Source organism: Pipra filicauda, unplaced genomic scaffold (genome assembly GCF_003945595.2).
Source record: "Pipra filicauda isolate LSUMZ 115617 unplaced genomic scaffold, ASM394559v2 scaffold212_size3012638_pilon, whole genome shotgun sequence".
Classification (NCBI taxonomy): domain Eukaryota; kingdom Metazoa; phylum Chordata; class Aves; order Passeriformes; family Pipridae; genus Pipra; species Pipra filicauda.
The window spans coordinates 1,129,903-1,150,431 of record NW_024104324.1 but is presented as its reverse complement, the minus strand read 5'-3'; the positions used below and the strand labels follow the sequence as shown (position 1 = coordinate 1,150,431).

The 20,529-nt window shown below is 40.5% G+C and overlaps 1 protein-coding gene across 1 annotated transcript in view; it reads left to right on the top strand.

The window, feature by feature from the left end:
- Window positions 1-20,529, top strand: part of DYNC1H1 (dynein cytoplasmic 1 heavy chain 1) — a 45,081-nt gene that overhangs the window by 352 nt on the left and 24,200 nt on the right. Inside the window, exons 2-32 of the mRNA XM_027730842.2 lie at window positions 2,530-2,617; window positions 3,220-3,393; window positions 3,640-3,895; window positions 4,803-4,989; window positions 5,163-5,434; window positions 5,547-5,774; window positions 6,248-7,324; window positions 7,557-7,736; window positions 8,023-8,172; window positions 8,462-8,608; window positions 8,755-8,895; window positions 9,029-9,205; window positions 9,318-9,428; window positions 9,511-9,630; window positions 9,820-10,059; window positions 10,597-10,752; window positions 11,111-11,224; window positions 11,828-11,938; window positions 12,018-12,227; window positions 12,615-12,761; window positions 12,983-13,149; window positions 13,855-14,028; window positions 14,715-14,880; window positions 14,961-15,149; window positions 15,233-15,421; window positions 16,093-16,375; window positions 17,178-17,278; window positions 18,735-18,894; window positions 19,178-19,421; window positions 19,604-19,787; window positions 20,224-20,436. Coding sequence (XP_027586643.1) covers window positions 2,530-2,617; window positions 3,220-3,393; window positions 3,640-3,895; window positions 4,803-4,989; window positions 5,163-5,434; window positions 5,547-5,774; window positions 6,248-7,324; window positions 7,557-7,736; window positions 8,023-8,172; window positions 8,462-8,608; window positions 8,755-8,895; window positions 9,029-9,205; window positions 9,318-9,428; window positions 9,511-9,630; window positions 9,820-10,059; window positions 10,597-10,752; window positions 11,111-11,224; window positions 11,828-11,938; window positions 12,018-12,227; window positions 12,615-12,761; window positions 12,983-13,149; window positions 13,855-14,028; window positions 14,715-14,880; window positions 14,961-15,149; window positions 15,233-15,421; window positions 16,093-16,375; window positions 17,178-17,278; window positions 18,735-18,894; window positions 19,178-19,421; window positions 19,604-19,787; window positions 20,224-20,436 — 6,356 coding nt within the window. The remainder of the gene's footprint in view (window positions 1-2,529; window positions 2,618-3,219; window positions 3,394-3,639; window positions 3,896-4,802; window positions 4,990-5,162; window positions 5,435-5,546; window positions 5,775-6,247; window positions 7,325-7,556; window positions 7,737-8,022; window positions 8,173-8,461; window positions 8,609-8,754; window positions 8,896-9,028; window positions 9,206-9,317; window positions 9,429-9,510; window positions 9,631-9,819; window positions 10,060-10,596; window positions 10,753-11,110; window positions 11,225-11,827; window positions 11,939-12,017; window positions 12,228-12,614; window positions 12,762-12,982; window positions 13,150-13,854; window positions 14,029-14,714; window positions 14,881-14,960; window positions 15,150-15,232; window positions 15,422-16,092; window positions 16,376-17,177; window positions 17,279-18,734; window positions 18,895-19,177; window positions 19,422-19,603; window positions 19,788-20,223; window positions 20,437-20,529) is intronic.

Genomic DNA, 20,529 nt, shown 5'->3' with positions numbered 1-20,529 from the left:
CCCGGAGCCGCCGCCCTGCCGCGGGTGGGAGGGGCGCGCCGGCCGCCGCGGGGCCGCTCCGCCTCAGCACGGCCCGGCCGGGCACCGCGCGGGAGAGGGAGAGGGAAAGGGAGAGGGAAAAAGCGGGCACGGCGCGGGGTCGGGGTCGGGGTTGGAAGAGAGCGGGCATGGCGCGGGATCGGAGTCCGGAGAGGGCGGTGGTAGCAGCGGGGACCCGCCCGCCGCCCTGGCTCTGCTGCCGCCGCCCAGCCCGGCCTCCGCCGCCGCCTTTGTTCCTGAGGCCCGGAGGATGCTCGGGCTGTGGGCGCAGATCTGGGCGTGCTGCGGCTGCGTCCGCCCCTGCTTGGGGAGGCACCGAAGGTGCTTCGTCAGTCGGCTGTGGGTGCCGCAGGCTGCTGGGGAAGCGGCCTCCTTCTGGGCGAGGCAGGCAGCCGCGCTGAGACGAACTAAAGCGCCAAAACCTCGGATAAAAGGAATATAAATATCCTATACCTGAATAGGCTTGTAAAAAACGTCGTGTCATGGTTAACTAGCGAGCCCCCGAAACTGACAAACGCAGATGTGGACCTTGCAGTGCCTTTGTTTAGTTACCTCAGCTCGGCGGCCGTGCTGCTTGTGGTCGGAACCGCATCAAGTGCTGCATTAAATAAATACTGCAACTAAGCTGAGACTCTGACTCGAATATCTTTGTTATTTACATGCTGCTGTTACCATTTATTTCGAAAATTGTCAACAAATCTGTTGCTAAATAGGCTCTTACTGTCACAGAACGCAGCCTAATGAACAATGACAAAACACGACTAGGCTTCATCAGTAATGCAGACTCTTACTATTAAACAAGCCCCTGCAGTCTGTAAATGTATACCTGCCTGCCAGCGTGACCTTGCAAATTTTAATATTAAGCTTCTGGATCTCTACTCCTAGCGTGCTGATGGTTCCATTCCTGTAGATATATATCAAATCTTAATATAGTCATACTTCATACTGCATTATTTAACATGTCAACAGCCACAGTTTAACATAATGCATGTATGCTCTGCAGTTGCTGCTCACTGAGGGAAGCATAAATAAGGTTCTTCTGTTTACTGTCTATTCACTATAAGCTTAAGATGTTGCTTAAAAATACCCTTTGTTTATCTTATGCCTGTTTCCACTGATTATCCTTCTGCTTCCCCTTCCAAAGTTTGAGACTTCTTTTTCAGCAGGGTTAATTTTCTAGAAGGGAACAAAAGAACAACTGTCTTTATGAATTCATGATACAGTATTCAATAAGATTTAAAGAAAATCCATTGAATATTAATTGGCTATACAGATGATGTCTGCATTTGTCCCGTGCCTGGCTCATGAAGTCAGTTATCCTTAGTTCAGGTTGGAAGGATAAATAAAAGATAGTGGTGATCAGTTAGCTCCATGCTTGTGGCATACATATTGTTATATGTATATGCGTGGTTAAAAAGAAATTGAGACACTCATTACGTGTTTCAGAAGCCAAATACTACTTTACAATGTGCAGAAGGCATTTCTATCAGTGTCTTCTGGTTTAATAGCAGTTATTTGGGCAGAGTGGATTTTCTGATTGGCAGCCAGTCTTCAGACTTAACAAATCTAGAACCTCCACCAGCATATGGAGATCTTTTCTCTGACACTATTAAAAGCAATGTTATTACTGAAGCTTGTCTGTGGACTGCATAGCATGACGTAAATTATTGATTACAACGAAACAGAAGCCATGTTTCTGAGTAATGAAAAATGCTCTCTGGTATCACCAGCTACCCAGCCTGCCAACAGCTTTCATACAGGTTCCTGTGGTGTCTAGTGCAGTGTTGTTCTTTGACCAGGCTTCTGGTCCTCAGGATCACAACTGTGACGCCCTGAGGCTGTATCTCCTAAGAGGGTATGAATGAAATCAGGATGAGAGTCTACTGCAATGTGTCCAGAGTGTCCCCCAACAGGCAGTAACCTTCTGCACCGAAATCACTGCATTGCAGCACGGCTGCCTGCATCCCCAGCAATTACATCATCTGTGATGCATTGATTTCGGTAATGCCTGAGTACTTCCCATAGCTTGGCCTTTTGTTCTGTCAAGAGGTGGTTTTTTTGTTCAGAGACTTAATTTCCAAATCATTTTCAAAGGAAAAGTCTGAAAATACAAAGCCACCTTTGAAAGAAAAAAGCAGCTGTTTAATGTTCTTGCTGAAATGTAATTATCCTGGCAGCATATCTCTACAAGTAAATGCACATTCTGTAATGCAGATTTCTCTCTCACAATACAAGTTATAATTCACTTGTTGTAATGTTTTATTGTTTTTTAATAGCAACCTAAAAAAGTTAATGGAGTTCGTTAAAAAACAATGAACCCATTCTGAATCTGAGAGATATTGCAAAGCTACATTTGACCTAGTTTAGTTAAGTAAGTTGGTGTGGAAATTAAAGGTCAGAAAATAGCCTGATAATAGCAGAAGATGGTTGAGAGCAAGTGGCAGATGCGTTAGAAATGAAGCCTTTCTTACACAGTATGTTTTTTTGCAGAGGATGTGGGAGATGAAGGAGAAGAGGAAAAAGAGTTCATTTCCTACAGTATCAGCACTGACATTCATTATGGAATAAAGTCAAACAGGTGAATTAGTAAAATAGATTTAACATTTCTACCCTATGAATGCAAAACCTGCAGAAGCAGATTTACCTACTTTACTTACAAATTTACCTCCAATTTACCTAGTGCTTTCAGGCAGTATTTTTATTCAAGTGGGGCAAGAGCTTTTCAGAGTGGAGGCTCTGATAAAATAAGGGTGTGTCATGAGGCTGAAAGGAACAGACCTAGGACTTCTAACTCTGCAGTTAAAGAACAAAGTTTTATTTGTTTGGCATACATACAAATGTAACATACAGCTTGGGTTCAATAATATTCAATTATGTCTGACTCTTGAATATTTGTCAGTTATCTTGATGTATATTGGGCTCTGAAGCTCTGTAAAATGTGTGCCTCTTCAGTGTGCCCTTGCTTCAGAGTCCTTATTGGCAGTTCAGTTTGGCTGATTGCTGAAGTATACAGATGTATTTATTTGGAAGACTTGTATTCGACTCTCGTAGAAGAAAGATTCTGAAGTATGATGATACAGATTAGCATTTGACTGCTAAACTTGCAGTTAGATTAAAGCTATTCTAACTGTCACTTAAGTTCCAGATGATTAGTTAGTAACTCTGTTCTCTGTTCTGCAGCCTGGCCTTCATTAAACGTACACCAGTGATCGATGCCGACAAACCAGTGTCTTCCCAGCTCAGAGTGCTCACTCTCAGTGAAGACTCTCCGTATGAAACACTACACTCTTTCATTAGCAATGCTGTTGCTCCCTTTTTCAAGTCCTATATCCGAGAATCTGGCAAAGCAGACAGGTAATTCAGTATAAATACTGCATTTCTGTGCTAATGAATTGAAGTAAATGTTTAATGCAAAAAAAACCCCCAAAACAAACCAAAACAACAGCAACTCCTCAAGGTGAATCATGTTAAATTGTTTAAGCACACGGTTGCACATGATGCTGTTGCTGACTCTTGGAAAGCAGTTCAGATGATGGCCTGAATGTGTTGTGTATGGTTTTTGTTTTGGCTTCTTATACAGTAATATATGTGCTTTTTCAGGGACGGAGATAAGATGGCTCCTTCAGTTGAGAAAAAGATTGCAGAGCTTGAAATGGGCCTCTTACATTTGCAGCAGAATATTGAAATTCCAGAGATCAGTCTGCCAATTCATGCAACCATTACTAATGTTGCCAAGCAGTGTTATGAACGTGGAGAAAAACCCAAGGTTACAGACTTTGGTGAGAAAGCTGAGGATCCATTGTTCCTCAATCAGTTACAGTCTGGAGTCAACCGCTGGATTAGAGAAATACAAAAGGTAAAAAAACAAAACCAAAAGAACCCAGAAAAACAACTAAGTGCTAACCTATGTAGTACAGTGTATCTTCTTCACAGTTTAATTGGTAAAGTGTTGCTTCATGCAGGATACTCTGAAGATCTGAGACTAGACCAGTTTTCTGAGTCACCAGAGACACTATTCTAAATTAGGCGAAATCTAGTCTAGAATTAGGCGAAACTCAGTTTAAATTTGGAGTCTAGTCTAAATTGTTCTACAAGTAGCTGAGAGCATGACTGTTTTATACATATTGTAGTAGACTTAAGTAACTGGCAATAATCTTGTGAATTTTGTAACTATTCTTAAAACCTTTTCAGCAGATTGAGAGAAACAGGTCTTGTTGGTTTGGTTTTTTATTTCCTCTGGTGCATCCACAACTGCATCACAACAGTTGCTCCAGCCCTATCTTGTAATCTCACACTCCTGCCTGTTACTCTTCAAAAGAACTGCTGATACTCAAAAGTAGCATCTCATGTACTACTCTGAGTTTTTTCCCTCTATAAACACATGTTACTCTTGGAACAGTGTTGCTTTTTCTTACTTGAGAGCGTAAAACATCTGTTATCCTGCCTGGCTCATCTGTCATTAACCGGAATACAGACACTGATCAGGAAAGCAGGCAGGTGACGTTTTTAGGCCATGCTGAAAATACTACATGAGGGTCCTAAAACTCACCTTCGGGACCTCTGTAATTAAACTTCCTCATGTGTTGCATGCAGTTCCTACACTTTTCACAGAATGAGTGCCAAAACTGTCTGAAGTTGGATTATTAAAACCTAGCAGATATTAAATGTTTCAATTATATTTAGTAACAGCAAGTTTTTACAGTTGAAGCATATAAATTAAATGCTTTTCTCCCTCTCTTCTCTTTCTGTCTATTACTTTGAAGGTGACCAAATTAGATCGAGATCCTGCATCAGGCACTGCATTACAGGAGATAAGCTTCTGGTTAAATTTGGAACGGGCTCTGTACCGCATTCAGGAAAAACGTGAAAGCCCAGAAGTTCTTCTGACTCTGGATATTCTAAAACATGGCAAACGTTTTCATGCAACTGTCAGCTTTGACACAGACACAGGTAAAATACCTTTTCAGTAACATTTTTCACAAATGTCCTATGGAACTTAAACTGTTACGAAATTTGAGCATTGTGGTACATAGCACAACACTGGTAGAGGAACCTTGGTGTAGTTACAGCTACAGATTTGGTTAATGAAATGAAAAGTTATATTCAAAATCTTTTCCATTTAGGTCTAAAACAGGCACTGGAAACCGTGAATGACTATAATCCACTGATGAAAGACTTCCCACTGAATGACTTGCTGTCTGCTACTGAGCTGGACAAAATAAGGCAGGCCCTTGTTGCAATATTTACCCATTTGAGAAAAATCAGAAACACAAAATATCCAATCCAGAGGGCATTGCGTTTAGTGGAGGCCATTTCAAGAGATCTGAGTTCTCAGCTACTTAAAGTGTTGGGAACCAGAAAACTCATGCATGTTGCCTATGAAGAGTTTGAAAAGGTATGTTCATGGTTTTGTGGTACTGGTCACTGTATTTTTGCATTGATCAGTGACTTTCTGGAAGCATTTAATTTGGGAGCTGAAGTTCCTATTTTGAAACTTTTTTTTTCAGGTGATGGTTGCATGCTTTGAAGTATTCCAAACCTGGGATGATGAATATGAGAAGCTACAAGTTCTGCTCAGAGATATCGTGAAAAGAAAAAGGGAAGAGAACCTGAAGATGGTGTGGCGGATAAATCCTGCTCATAGGAAACTCCAGAGTCGTCTTGATCAAATGAGGAAATTCAGGCGTCAGCACGAGCAGCTGAGGGCGGTTATTGTGAGGGTCTTGCGACCTCAGGTAATTTTTTTAGTTGTTATTGAACTGAAAATTTGTGTGGCTCCTTCAAGAGCGTTACTGTTACTTAGAGAAGTTACCAACACAAAACTAATGTAACATTCAGTTTCACTGGCTGCTTCCAAAACCAGGTTAGTTTCAAACCCCTGCTAATTGGCTAAGCTTTAATTCTGACTTACATTGAATAATACATGACCATCCTCATGTTAATAAGCACAGCAAGTCTAGACATATAAATCCTTGAGCTTGAGTAAACCACAGTGGAAAATGAGATTATGCTCCATAGTAGTAAAAGTTTGTAAAGTATCTATGTTACCCCATTCCTACTGGCACTTAAATCTGAAACATGACTGAAAGTTTGTTAAGGATTTACGAATTTGTAGGGGGGTTGCAAGGCTTTTTAGAACAAACTGTGTTTATCCATTTTTAGGTAAATTTTGAAGCATCTAACTCAGTAAACTGTGATTCCAATGCAGGTAACTGCTGTTGCCCAGCAAAATCAAGGAGAGGTACCCGAACCACAGGATATGAAAGTAGCAGAAGTCCTTTTTGATGCTGCAGATGCTAATGCGATTGAAGAAGTCAATCTTGCCTATGAGAATGTTAAGGAAGTAGATGGATTAGATGTTTCCAAAGAAGGTACAGAAGCCTGGGAGGCAGCAATGAAGCGCTATGATGAAAGGATTGACAGAGTTGAAACAAGAATAACTGCCCGTTTGAGAGATCAGCTTGGTACAGCAAAGAATGCCAACGAAATGTTCAGGATCTTCTCTCGGTTCAATGCCCTGTTTGTCAGACCTCACATCCGCGGTGCCATCCGTGAATATCAAACACAACTGATCCAGCGTGTGAAAGATGACATTGAGTCTCTTCATGACAAATTTAAAGTACAATACCCGCAGAGTCAAGCTTGTAAAATGAGTCACGTCCGTGACTTGCCTCCTGTGTCCGGCTCCATAATTTGGGCGAAACAGATTGACAGGCAGCTCACTGCTTACATGAAGCGTGTTGAGGATGTCCTTGGTAAAGGCTGGGAGAACCATGTAGAAGGTCAGAAGCTAAAGCAGGACGGAGATAGCTTTCGCATGAAGCTCAACACTCAGGAGATCTTTGATGACTGGGCAAGAAAAGTTCAGCAGCGCAATCTTGGTGTGTCTGGTCGCATTTTCACCATTGAAAGCACTCGTGTTCGAGGTCGATCTGGAAACGTCCTGAAACTGAAAGTCAACTTCCTCCCAGAAATAATTACACTTTCAAAAGAAGTCCGAAACCTGAAGTGGCTTGGCTTCCGTGTCCCACTGGCAATTGTCAACAAAGCTCACCAAGCAAACCAGCTCTACCCATTTGCTATTTCTCTCATTGAAAGTGTCCGCACATATGAGCGAACATGTGAGAAGGTAGAGGAGCGTAATACCATCTCTCTGCTGGTTGCTGGCTTGAAGAAAGAGGTGCAGGCTTTGATTGCAGAAGGAATTGCTCTCGTGTGGGAATCATACAAACTTGATCCTTATGTACAGCGGTTAGCAGAGACCGTCTTCAGTTTCCAGGAAAAGGTTTGTTTTCTTTCAAATTCTGCAAATTTTTTACGTTTATACACATACTTCAAGTATAAATGTGTGGTTATCCAAAAGTCAAATTGGATGGCTGAGGACCAGTTCTGTAGCTCTTGGGTTAAGTAGGTGATTGATCAAAATAAAGATAACTGATTAACCATTACTGTGTAATTCTTGTTGTCTCAATCTAACCTGTCAAACTAAACATCCCATTTTTCCTAAACCATTTTAGGTGGATGATCTGCTCATTATTGAAGAGAAAATAGACCTGGAAGTGAGATCATTGGAAACATGCATGTATGATCACAAGACTTTCTCCGAAATCTTGAACAGAGTTCAGAAAGCTGTGGATGACTTAAATCTTCATTCATATTCAAATTTGCCAATTTGGGTCAATAAGCTGGATATGGAGGTAGGTTTGAGATCAAGGAGTAGTATATGTTTAGAGGAGAGATTCTTCCTAATACCTAATCTAAACCTACTCTTTCAATTTAACGCCATTACCCCCTGTCTTATTGTTACAAGCCCTTGTACAAAGTCCCTCTGCAGCTGTCTGTAGCCCCCTCAGGTATTGGAATGACTTAGTAAAGGAGCAGTTGGTTCTTTAAGGTACCAGAGATGTCAGAATATATTGGTAACAGAGATCTTCATGCACTGAATATGCAGATTTTTCCTCCAATGTGTCTTATTTTCTTTAGATTGAAAGAATTCTGGGTGTTCGTTTGCAAGCTGGACTGAGGGCCTGGACCCAAGTTCTTCTTGGTCAAGCAGATGACAAAGCAGAAGTTGACATGGATACAGACGCTCCTCAAGTGAGCCATAAGCCTGGTGGTGAACCCAAGATCAAAGTAAGCTTTCTTGTGTTGTGCTTTTTTGTGGTTGTTTTTTTTTTTTTTTTAGGTTAGGTTTTTTTGTTTGTTTGGAGTTTTTTTCTTATTATCAGTTGTTAGTTGCAGGAATTATTTCTGAGATTTATATGGGAGATATATTTCTTCTGCATCTGTTTTTGGAGGAATACTTGCATCCTCCCATTTACGAGCAAGTTGATTTTTCAGAAGTGCTGCTTGAAGTCCAAAATTCTTGTCTGCATGTAGTAGTATCTGCCAGTAAAAATGATTGCTTTTACTGTTTCTGCAGAACATTGTACATGAACTAAGAATAACCAACCAGGTGATATACTTGAATCCACCAATTGAAGAGTGTAGATACAAACTTTACCAAGAAATGTTTTCTTGGAAGATGGTAATCCTGTCGCTACCAAGAATTCAAAGTCAGAGGTATCAGGTAAGTGTAATGAAGCTGTATCTAAGTCTGAGCAATTACCTTCACTTTGCAATTAATTGTGCTCGATATGTTAATGTGTTGCTCTAGAACTGTATCTGAGTGCTCTAGAAAGGAATGTATATCACAAGTATAATTGTGGTTCTTAGGTCGGAGTGCATTATGAGCTGTCTGAGGAAGAGAAGTTCTATCGTAATGCATTGACAAGGATGCCTGATGGCCCTGCAGCTCTGGAGGAGTCATACTCGGCTGTCATGGGAATTGTGACTGAAGTGGAGCAGTATGTCAAGGTAGGAGGCTGACACCGTGTAATGCTACAGCTAAAATGAACACAGACTTTTAGTTTTCTCTGGGGGTTGGAGGGAAATGCATCTTTTGGAATGTACTGGAAAGATTCTGAACATTGTGAAATACCTGAATTAGGTTTGGCTGCAGTACCAGTGCCTGTGGGATATGCAGGCTGAAAACATATACAACCGTCTCGGAGAAGACCTGAATAAGTGGCAAGCCCTTCTGGTTCAGATAAGAAAGGCAAGAGGAACATTTGACAATGCAGAAACCAGAAAGGAATTTGGACCTGTTGTCATAGACTATGGCAAGGTAAGAAATTGTAATTATCATTTATGATAGATGCATTAAATTTCAGAATGGGCATATGACAAAAAATAGCAAGGCTGACAAATTACTGTTACGTAACATTATTTACTTGTAGGTACAATCAAAGGTGAACTTGAAGTACGACTCCTGGCACAAGGAAGTGCTCAGCAAATTTGGCCAGATGCTTGGTCAGAATATGACAGAGTTCCATTCACAAATTTCTAAGGTAAGATAAGTCCTTATTCTAGTTTTTCACTTTCAGATCAACTGTTCTAGAATGCTAAAACACTGATTTGTACTCTTAACAGTCCCGTCAAGAGCTGGAGCAGCATTCTGTGGACACTGCTAGCACTTCAGATGCAGTGACATTCATCACATACGTGCAGTCCTTGAAACGTAAAATCAAACAGTTTGAAAAGCAAGTTGAGGTATGCTGTTCTGCTTATGATTCCTACTTGTAGAAATGTCAGGCTTATCTCTTAAGATGCAGCTTTATGATATTCAAATTCTCTTAAAAACAGGCTTGAATTTGATAAGTTCTGTAGTGAGCGTTTGTATTTAACCTTGTGTTTAAAGTTAGTTTTGTCATTTTAACTTACAACCACTGTCTCTTGTAGCTTTATCGCAATGGTCAGCGCTTGCTTGAGAAACAAAGGTTCCAGTTTCCTTCCTCTTGGCTGTACATTGACAACATTGAAGGAGAATGGGGTGCCTTTAATGACATTATGCGCAGAAAGGATTCTGCCATTCAACAACAAGTAGCAAATTTGCAGATGAAAATAGTTCAGGAGGATCGTGCAGTGGAGAGCCGAACAACTGACCTGCTGACAGACTGGGAGAAAACAAAGCCCGTAACAGTAAGTAGTGATGAATAATATTCAGTAAATGAGGTAGATTTTCTACATTCAGTAAGAAGTACGGAGTTTATTTTTATGCTCTTTTTTTGCAGTTTTTCATTTTAGATGATGGTAGAAGTGTTTTTGAGGGTTCTATAATAACTTGTCAGTGTGTTGATTTTTGGGGTTGGTTGCAGAGGGAAATTTACCCTTAAAGCATAGACCTCTGTTAAGTGCAGAAAGAAAGATGACTTCAGTGACTATCAGAGCTTTGTCTGAAACAAGGGATATGTCAGAGCTATGCATGTAGGAGGATTCAGAAGCAAGCTGCTGTTTGCTTTCTTTTTTTTTTTCCCTAAAGTGCTTTTTAGTAAAGCCAAAAACTGCATGTAAAATTGGAATGAGACTTACTCTGGACTAGTATGTTGCCTTATTGTCAGAAAACTGGAAATGGAGAAATAATGAGACAAACCAACATTTAATATTTAGTCCTTACTTTTAACTTGCATTCAGCTTGATTGTAGGATTATTGGATTAATGTACCCATGCAAACTTTAGGGAAATCTGCGTCCAGAAGAGGCTCTTCAAGCTCTTACCATTTACGAAGGAAAATTCGGCAGGCTGAAGGATGATCGTGAGAAGTGTGCGAAGGCCAAGGAGGCTCTGGAACTGACAGATACAGGACTGCTCAGTGGCAGTGAAGAGCGTGTCCAGGTACAACCTGCTCACATAACTTCCTGTCAGTTGTGGATAAAAATGTTTCGGTTCCATCATCCTCTCCCTTAAAAGAGGGACTTGTAGCCTGTGCTGCATAGGTACCAGGACACCATCTCCACACTGGTTCAATTCTAGCCTTCAGAGATTGTGATCTCTTCTATGTCTGTCTTATTCTTTTGAAACAATTATGAGATGCAAAAATCTCATCTTGGTCACTTGCTATTGCAGTTCTGTTGAACTGATGAGCTGTCTGAAGGTTTTTGACTATTAAAAGTATTCTGTTTAACTCCCCCATGCTAATAACTTTGAAGACATTAGGAATAACTGCTGATTTTTGATTTATTCTTTACTACAGGTAGCCCTTGAAGAGTTGCAGGATCTCAAAGGTGTCTGGTCTGAACTCTCAAAGGTTTGGGAACAGATTGATCAAATGAAAGAACAACCCTGGGTTTCAGTACAGCCTCGCAAGGTACTTCACTTCTATTTACATAGAGAGTATAACTGCCACAAGTGTATGCAAATTAGGAATTAGACCTCTTGAGATAGACATACTCAATTGTCATATTTTCAGTGTTCAGGTACCTTTTTCAGTATCTTGTGAGCATGTTTCTTCTCTATGCTAAGCTGAAAAATATTCACTGGATTTTCACATCTAATATTACAGAAGATTTATGGTTCCAGTAGTTTTGAGATTGAGATTGGACTGCATGTACAGAGGAAAAACTGTGCTGTTTTTAAATAGGCTGTTGGACCTCATTAGAGAAACTTCATTATATGGTTGGGTGAAAAGCTTTGGGTTTAATTCAATGCTCAGGGGGTAAAGAGCAGTTGGATCACTAAACCATAAGCTGCCTGTGACAAGACTGTCATAAATCTTAATCGGACCAAAAAAATTACATTCCCGTAATGTAAGTAACCACATCTTAGGCAAATATGTATAACACTTAAAAGAGCCATACTGTTGACAATATCTCATTAACAACAGTTGTCTGTAAAAAGTACATAGACAACTTGTACAGTTTTGTGCACAGCACTTGTAGAGAAGATTTCATTGCTTTTATGTTGTTGACAGCTTCGACAAAACTTAGATGGTCTGCTGAACCAACTGAAGAACTTCCCCGCTCGCTTGCGACAGTATGCCTCCTATGAATATGTTCAGAGACTTCTGAAGGGCTACATGAAGGTGAGTTTGTACTCATTTCTAAAATGCATGTGTTCTGTACTCAAGTTCAAAGATGTAATTCGCTTTCTTGTCTCCTTAGATAAACATGTTAGTTATCGAACTGAAATCCGAGGCCCTTAAGGACCGTCACTGGAAACAGCTGATGAAAAGGCTTCACGTTAACTGGGTTGTCTCCGAATTGACCCTGGGTCAGATCTGGGATGTGGATTTACAGAGAAATGAAGCAATTGTCAAAGATGTCCTGCTTGTGGCTCAGGGAGAGATGGCTTTGGAAGAGTTCTTGAAACAGGCTAGTATCAGCTCTTGTATGTGTTCATGCAATAGCAAACCAAAGGGTTGCTGTTGGGTGGCTGACACTTGTGTAGTAAACTTGTCACTCTAAGCTGTCAATACAAGTGCCAAGACTCCATGGAGCTGGGGAACAGTTTAAAGCTATGTAAGCTTCCTCTGATGAAACCTGCATTATTTGGGGAAGGCAGTTCTTGATAGTGACTGCAAAGACCCCACCTTGTTCAAGTTTTACCTAACTGCATCATATTCTCAGTACTCTAAAAGCTTGAGCATAAACCCTGAATCCTTGGGTAAAAAAGGTAAAATGTGATTAACACATTTCTACTTTGTAACTATGTTGAAGCAGAAATGATTGATGTCATATCTTAAACATCCTTTTCTTCAGATAAGAGAAGTGTGGAACACTTATGAACTGGACTTGGTCAATTACCAGAACAAGTGTCGTTTGATTCGTGGATGGGATGACCTTTTCAACAAAGTAAAGGAGCACATTAACAGCGTGTCTGCTATGAAGCTGTCACCATACTACAAGGTAAAATGGAGAACAAAGCTAAAGAATCGTCCTTTAATTCTGCCTTCCCCTCTTGTTCAGTTCATGTATTTGTCAGCAGGGACTATATTCACCATGTAAGTTGACAGTTAATTCCATTTGCATACTTTGTAACCCTCAAACAACTGTTTCCATTAATAATTATTAGCAATCAAAAGCATGATAATATTAAAATGAATATTAATGCAGTATTTAAACTTCAGGTGTTTGAGGAAGATGCCCTTAGCTGGGAAGATAAGCTGAACCGTATCATGGCACTCTTTGATGTCTGGATAGATGTCCAAAGGCGATGGGTGTACCTGGAGGGTATCTTTACTGGCAGTGCAGACATCAAGCACTTGCTGCCTGTGGAGACCCAGCGGTTCCAGAGGTAACTTTTCAATTGCTTTGTTCTTTTCTTGCCTCCTTTGGGGCACCATATGGCCAGGCCTGAAACTTCATGACTCAGTGTAACGCTCTCTAAGTTAAAATACTGACTGTATTCTTACCTGGTCCAGCTGGATTATAGCCCTGCTGTAGATGGACGTTCATCAGGCAAAGAGGTGCAACTAGGACAGAAAAACGTTTGTAGTAAACAGACTGATGTACTGTTTCTAGAATATGGGGGTTTAAGATGATTGGGATTCAGGTGATTTTTCTTGCTAGTTCCTGCTAGCTACTTCAAGGATTTTTCTGGCATTGTGGCTGCAAGAAGGCTTATTTCTGTTGCTGCAGCCTTTAGTCTCGCCCTTGAAACATTATTTACTTCCTCTGCTTTACCTTGCTCTGATTATACTTATTCATTCCACACACTTCCAGCCTGATCAAAGAATCGTATTTATGCATCTCTTCAGGAAATGAAGAAAAGTAGATCATCTGCAGTGGAATTAGTAGATTGAACATTGCAAAGAAGTTAGATTTTGTTGTTGTGGACTTGGCGTAGATAAAGAGCTATTTTGGGAATTTAGCCTGGTGTTACCTAGAGCAACTGCAACAGTTTGAGACAGAGTGGTCATTTAGAGACAAGTAACTTTGGTGTCCTGCAGGCCTCTGTTTGTTGAGTTTGCACCAACGTACTGTGTTATTTTACTTGCAGCATCAGCACTGAATTTTTGGCACTCATGAAAAAGGTGTCCAAATCTCCACTTGTGATGGATGTTCTTAACATTCAAGGTGTGCAGAGATCATTAGAAAGACTGGCAGACTTGCTTGGCAAGATACAGAAGGCACTGGGAGAATACCTGGAAAGGGAGAGGTCCTCTTTCCCTCGGTAAGAAGTTGACTCTGGTTGTCTCTTGAAGTAAAATAATATAATGTTTCTGTGCAGGAATTGGTGTACTGCTCTGTAAAGCTTCTACCAATTTTTGTGTATTGCATATCTATGGTGTTACGACCATTTAAATCTGTGTTGTATATACAGAATTCAGTTATAGCCACTTCTAAGGAAGTGGGACAGAAACTTCCCTTACTTGCTCATCTGTAGCTGGTTACAGAAATCACATGCTGCTTAAGGAACCATTGCAGCTGATTTCTGTAAACTTAAAGGTTCTTCTGCCATTTGATTGAAGGACAGGTTTTGACTTTGACTAGTCCTCAACTGGTTTGTTGCTTAACGTGAGAGAGTAAGGCTGAGGGAGGTACTGAGTCTCTGCCTAATAGATTTAATTCAATTCTGGGCTCTACTGTGGGTATTTCAGGGTAAAGAAAATGATCCACAATGTGGAGCATGTATACACCTGTGTATGGTACAGACCACGTGAACTGAGACTTAATGGTAGCACTGAGTTATAACTTTTAGCAAATTTATGGTTCATGCACTCTTGCAGTGTTAGGGAAATGGTTGCCAATTACCATTACCAATTACCACTGTATAGTGGCCGTCTATGAAGCATAAAGCATAAATTAAAAGTGATAGTTGGGAGTTCTGATATAGATCTCATTTTCTGTGATTATTAGGTTTTATTTTGTTGGTGATGAAGACTTGCTTGAAATCATTGGAAACAGCAAAAATGTTGCTAAGCTACAGAAGCACTTCAAGAAAATGTTTGCAGGAGTCGCTAGCATTATTCTGAATGAAGATAATTCTGTGGTTCTTGGGATATCCTCACGTGAAGGAGAGGAGGTATAGCTGCAGTGTTTCTTTTTAAATAAACTTCTGAAAATAAGTGAATGTGGGCTTACTTAAATCTTTAATTCTTGCAGGTGCTGTTCAAAACACCCGTCTCTATCACAGAACATCCCAAGATCAATGAGTGGCTTACTCTTGTTGAAAAAGAAATGAGAGTGACCCTTGCTAAATTGCTTGCAGAATCTGTAACTGAAGTAGAAATCTTTGGAAAAGCAACTTCAATTGATCCAGCAGTCTACATCTCTTGGATTGACAAATACCAGGTATTAACGTGGAACACTTAAGTATACTGCAGCTTGGTTACTTCAGTGAAGAAAACAATCTGATGAGGATTTTTGTTCCACAGGCTCAGCTTGTTGTCCTGTCAGCCCAGATTGCATGGTCTGAGAACGTGGAGTCAGCCCTCAATGGTGGAGGTGGAGACAACAGTCCTCTGCAGTCTGTGCTGGCCAATGTTGAGGTCACACTCAATGTCCTGGCAGACTCTGTGCTGATGGAGCAGCCGCCTCTTCGCAGAAGGAAACTGGAGCACTTGGTAAGTAAAAACCTCCTTTCCTCTTCTGGGTTTGCAGGTGAGGATTTTTAAAAGTTTAATGAAAATATTGATCAGTCTAAGACAACTTACAGGAAAAGTTTCTTGCTTTTGAAGCAATTACATCAATGCCTGATCCAGTAGGTGGCGGTGGTTTTTCACAGTTGTGTTTTATAGACTGACTCACGGAATTGATCTTTAAACCAGCTCTTCCAGATATGTGAGCTACTGATTTCTTCATTTAAATGTGAAATATGTCACTAAGCTGCTTATTATTGTAATCAAAATATTCATTTTTTTGTAGATAAGGACTGGAGGGGAGGGGGAAGTTAAAATCATTATGGGTTATTTCTGTAGATTTTTAGAGGAAAATACCTGATCTGTTTTAGGAGTACCTGTCTTCATAGTTTCTGGCAAGTGAAATACTGAGTTCAGTAGTGTAATGGATTAACAGACTTACTGGACCAGAATGCTTTGCTGAAAGTCCTTAACAACAGCAGGCAGCATTGTTAGTTTTGTCTTTGTGGCAACAGATTTTAAAGCAGAGACTGGTTTTATGTCATGATTTCTAAGTGATGGCAATTAATTGTGCTAATCTGAGAAGCTGTAGGATTCCTGGCTTTGTTAGCAATGGCTTGTGTTGCTGTGGTCTAAGGAGTTACTTCATTCTCCAGATCACCGAGTTGGTGCACCAGAGAGATGTCACAAGATCACTGATCAAAAGCAAGATTGACAACTCCAAATCCTTTGAGTGGCTCAGCCAAATGCGGTTCTACTTTGACCCAAAGCAGACAGATGTGTTGCAACAGCTCTCAATTCAGATGGCAAATGCCAAATTCAACTATGGCTTTGAGTACCTTGGTGTTCAGGATAAGCTGGTACAGACTCCTCTTACTGACCGCTGCTACCTGACAATGACACAAGCCCTGGAGGCAAGACTTGGAGGATCACCATTTGGTAAGTTAGTGAGACAAGTATATAAATTCTTATCTTCTCTAATACTTGATTATCTTCTCTAATATGTATGTGAATGAGTGGTTTAGGTCACTTAAAGAATCATCAGCAGGGTTTCAGCAAAGGCGAGTTTAATATAAATTTGTGAAAGCACAACGAATTCGATGGTGAGGTTCGCTCTATTACTTACTGTATAGGTAGAACTCATAAAGAAAAATTGAATTAAAAGCAATTATGCACAGACCAGGGACACAGGATAAGTAGGGATAACAGTAAGGGATGCAAAGGGGTAAGGGCCACGAGCTCAGTTGGTAGTTACTGGAATTTTGTTTGAAAAGTCCAATAATGAAAATTTTATTCCACTTGGTCTGTTGTTCAGATAGAAAAATAAAGTCTCAAAGCTCTTTGTTGGAAAACAGGAGCTCGTTAGACAACAGAAGTTCTGGGAGTAGACGGGTTTTTCTGGTAAGCTCAAGGGGAGCTATCTGCCCAGATGCCATTAATCAAGGCCAAGGCCTAACGAGCATTCCTCAGTCCATAATGTGGCCCGCGATGAGGTGGAGAGGGTGAACTGAGGGAACAATATGCACTACCACAATATAGCATTAATGTAAACATGCAGAGCACTTATGACTAAGATATTGAATAATAAAACAGTCTTGGGGGAGGTGGAAGCAGTTTTAAGGTTTCGTTTGAACCCTCTTGACAAGCACCATCAGAACCCTCACGCGGGCAGATTGCTCAAGTTGGCAGTGGTACCTCAGATGATACACACTAAAACATGTCTATCCCATTTCAAAAATAGGTCCTGCTGGTACTGGTAAAACAGAATCTGTGAAGGCTCTTGGACATCAGCTGGGCCGCTTCGTGTTGGTTTTCAACTGCGATGAAACATTTGACTTCCAGGTAAGCTGTTGGATAAAAAATGTAGTCTTTGCCAACAAGCAGTAGGAATCTCTTCAGAACTCTGAAGCAGCCAGCAGGGTTTATTTTCAAGATGATTGCCTATAAGACTTAACTGAGCTGGTATCTGTGGGTCATAGAAAACCTCTGTAACAAAAAATGCCTAAAGCAAAAGTGGGACAGACTATTGCTAGGGGTTCTGGTTTTTTTGAACAGGTAGTTCTTTAACAGCACATGGAGGGAAAGGAAGAGGGAAGTACGGGGCAGGGACTTAAGACTGGCTTTAGGAAAGTACCTTCAGTTGTTTAGTTTGTATTGATAGTACTGGTTTAGTGGGGAACAGATGAGAGTGTCAAACTGCTCAAGTAGCTGTACTATTGCTAAATTATCCTTTGCAACATAGCTGTGGTGCTTACCTCAGCATGTGAAAGATTCTTCAAAACAAAATTTATCCAGATATTTGAATGTTAATGACATCTTCAAATTGAGATGAAATGCCTTTGTGAACTGCAAATGTCTCAAAATAAAAACCTTGGTTAGGTGTATATATAAAAACCAATATAAACTGTAGACAAGGAATCGCTGTAGTTTATGAACTGTGCCAGCTTGCCATGTGTGGGTTTTTTGTGTAAAGGTGTATTTTTACCAGACCAGGGTTCCATTTAGCCAGCATTCGGCATCACAGGTAGTGGGTGATACTCCTTCCTTGCCCCCAGTCCTCTTCCTCCCTCTGACAGTTATGAGGATCAGGAGGTCCCAGCTGAAACATGTTAGGTTCACTGGAGCATGAACAGAATTTCTCCACATACCATTTATCCCCTTAATTCCACTTGCACACTTCATAACATTCTCTACCAAATTGTTCCACTGTATCACCATGCATTTTATGAAAGAGCACCTTCTTTTTGTCTGTTTTTAATGATTTCTTAGTTCTTGTAGTGGAAGAGACAGTGAGTAATTGATTCCTATTCATCCTAAACCAGTAACTTCTAGACCTCCATCTTACTCTCTCATGTTGCTTTTTACAGAATCCTACCTTAAAGGTTGTTCTTTATGTGGAACTGGCCTTTCAATAAATGTTTTGTAATTCTAGTATCCTTGTGATAAGGAACTGGAACTGCACCCAATAATAATGGTAATCAGCAAAGAAAACATTATGCAGTGGAATTATTTTGCCTGTTTTTGAACACACTGCAGTACAGTATGTAGGATATGATAAGAGAGTGATCATATTCTATGGTTCCATGAAGCAGTGAACACCTTTAAATTGAAACCCTTTAATAACTCTTACAATGCTACAGGCATAGTAACCTACATATAAATGCAGCTCCTTCCTGCCTTTGTATAAGGGCAGAAATATCCTTCCTCCATTGTATAAAGTGCTCTTCTCTGCTCCCCTTTGCCTGTGCGCACACAAGAAGGATCACGCAACTGAGTGGATTTTCCCCTCTCTGTGCAGGCAATGGGACGTATCTTTGTGGGACTTTGCCAAGTGGGCGCATGGGGCTGCTTTGATGAGTTCAACAGACTGGAGGAGCGAATGCTCTCCGCAGTCTCACAGCAAGTTCAGTGCATCCAGGAAGCTTTGCGAGAGCATTCCAACCCCAACTATGACAAGAGTATGTAATTCTTTATTCCCAGTAGTCTCTAACATCCTTCATGCTATTTTGTTGCTCAGTTACATTTTTTGCAACTAATGCAAAAAGTGATGAAGCCACTTTCTGTCAAAACTTAAATACTTGAAGTAACTTTCAGCTGGTAGAAATTTATATTATTTGAGTTGCAGTACTAGAGAACCTGCTGTCTGTTACTGTAGGAAACTAAAATAGAATAAGGTATGACTTCTGTTCTCGAGGTGATTGATCACTGACTCAGGTGTAACTAAATGCACTCTCTTTTCAGCTGCAACACCGATTACCTGTGAGCTGCTGAACAAACAAGTCAAAGTGAGCCCTGACATGGCTATCTTCATCACCATGAATCCTGGCTATGCAGGCAGATCTAATCTGCCTGACAATTTGAAGAAGTTGTTCCGTAGCTTGGCAATGACAAAACCAGACCGGCAGTTGATTGCCCAGGTCATGTTGTACTCCCAAGGCTTCCGTACAGCTGAAGTGCTTGCCAATAAGATAGTACCATTCTTCAAGTGAGTAACAAGTTTGGCTCCAGTCAGTAACAATAGAACTTATTTGTTCAAAGCTATAATATTCTTTGCAACTCACTAAGCACATTGTGCAGCAATCATTTCAAGTAAACAATGACATTTACTGAGTGTTGTGTTGGTTCCTACTGGCAATCAAATTGTATTTTGTCTCTCTTACTTCTTAGGCTTTGTGATGAACAGCTGTCCTCCCAAAGTCACTATGACTTTGGCTTGAGAGCACTGAAGAGTGTGCTGGTTAGTGCAGGTAACGTGAAGAGGGAGAGGATTCAGAAGATAAAGCGGGAGAAGGAAGAGCGTGGTGAAGTTGTGGATGAGGGAGAAATCGCTGAGAACTTACCAGAGCAAGAGGTAATGTGTGTGCAAAATCTTTACTTCTGTGATAGAGGATGCACACTAAACAAAAGTAACCCTACAGTGTTAGTTACTAAAGGTGGTGATTTGATAGCTTAGAAGCGCCAAGTTAAACATATCTTAGGAGTCTCTGAATCAGAATGAAAAACTTGTTCATATGAGGTGGTGCATCCCTAACACTTATTGGTGCTCAGTTCCTCAGCAGTTAATAGCATAGTAAAGAGACATGAGAAACGAGTATAAACTGAAAATCAATAGGAAATCATTGTGTAGTTCCAAAGTTGGAACCCCATCAAATGGTTGTTTTTGCTAAGACTACCCTGGTCTGGTGCTTTATCAGTAAAGTATTTAGTGAAGTATTCCTTGTCAAACACATCTGGTAAAGTGAACTTAATTAAAAAATCTTAAATGAAATGTGACTCGCTCTCTGCAGATCCTGATCCAAAGTGTATGTGAAACTATGGTACCAAAACTGGTTGCAGAAGACATTCCATTGCTGTTCAGTCTCCTTTCTGATGTATTCCCTGGAGTACAGTATCATCGTGGAGAGATGACAGCCTTGCGAGAGGAGCTTAAGAAAGTGTGTCAGGAAATGTATCTTACCTATGGTGATGGAGAAGAAGTTGGTGGCATGTGGGTTGAAAAGGTAAAATCTAAAACTCAAATATGGAATTGAAATTTATGTATAAGACTAAGCTTTTTTTTTAATTATGAAAGGTGGAAAACGTTCTACTTGTCT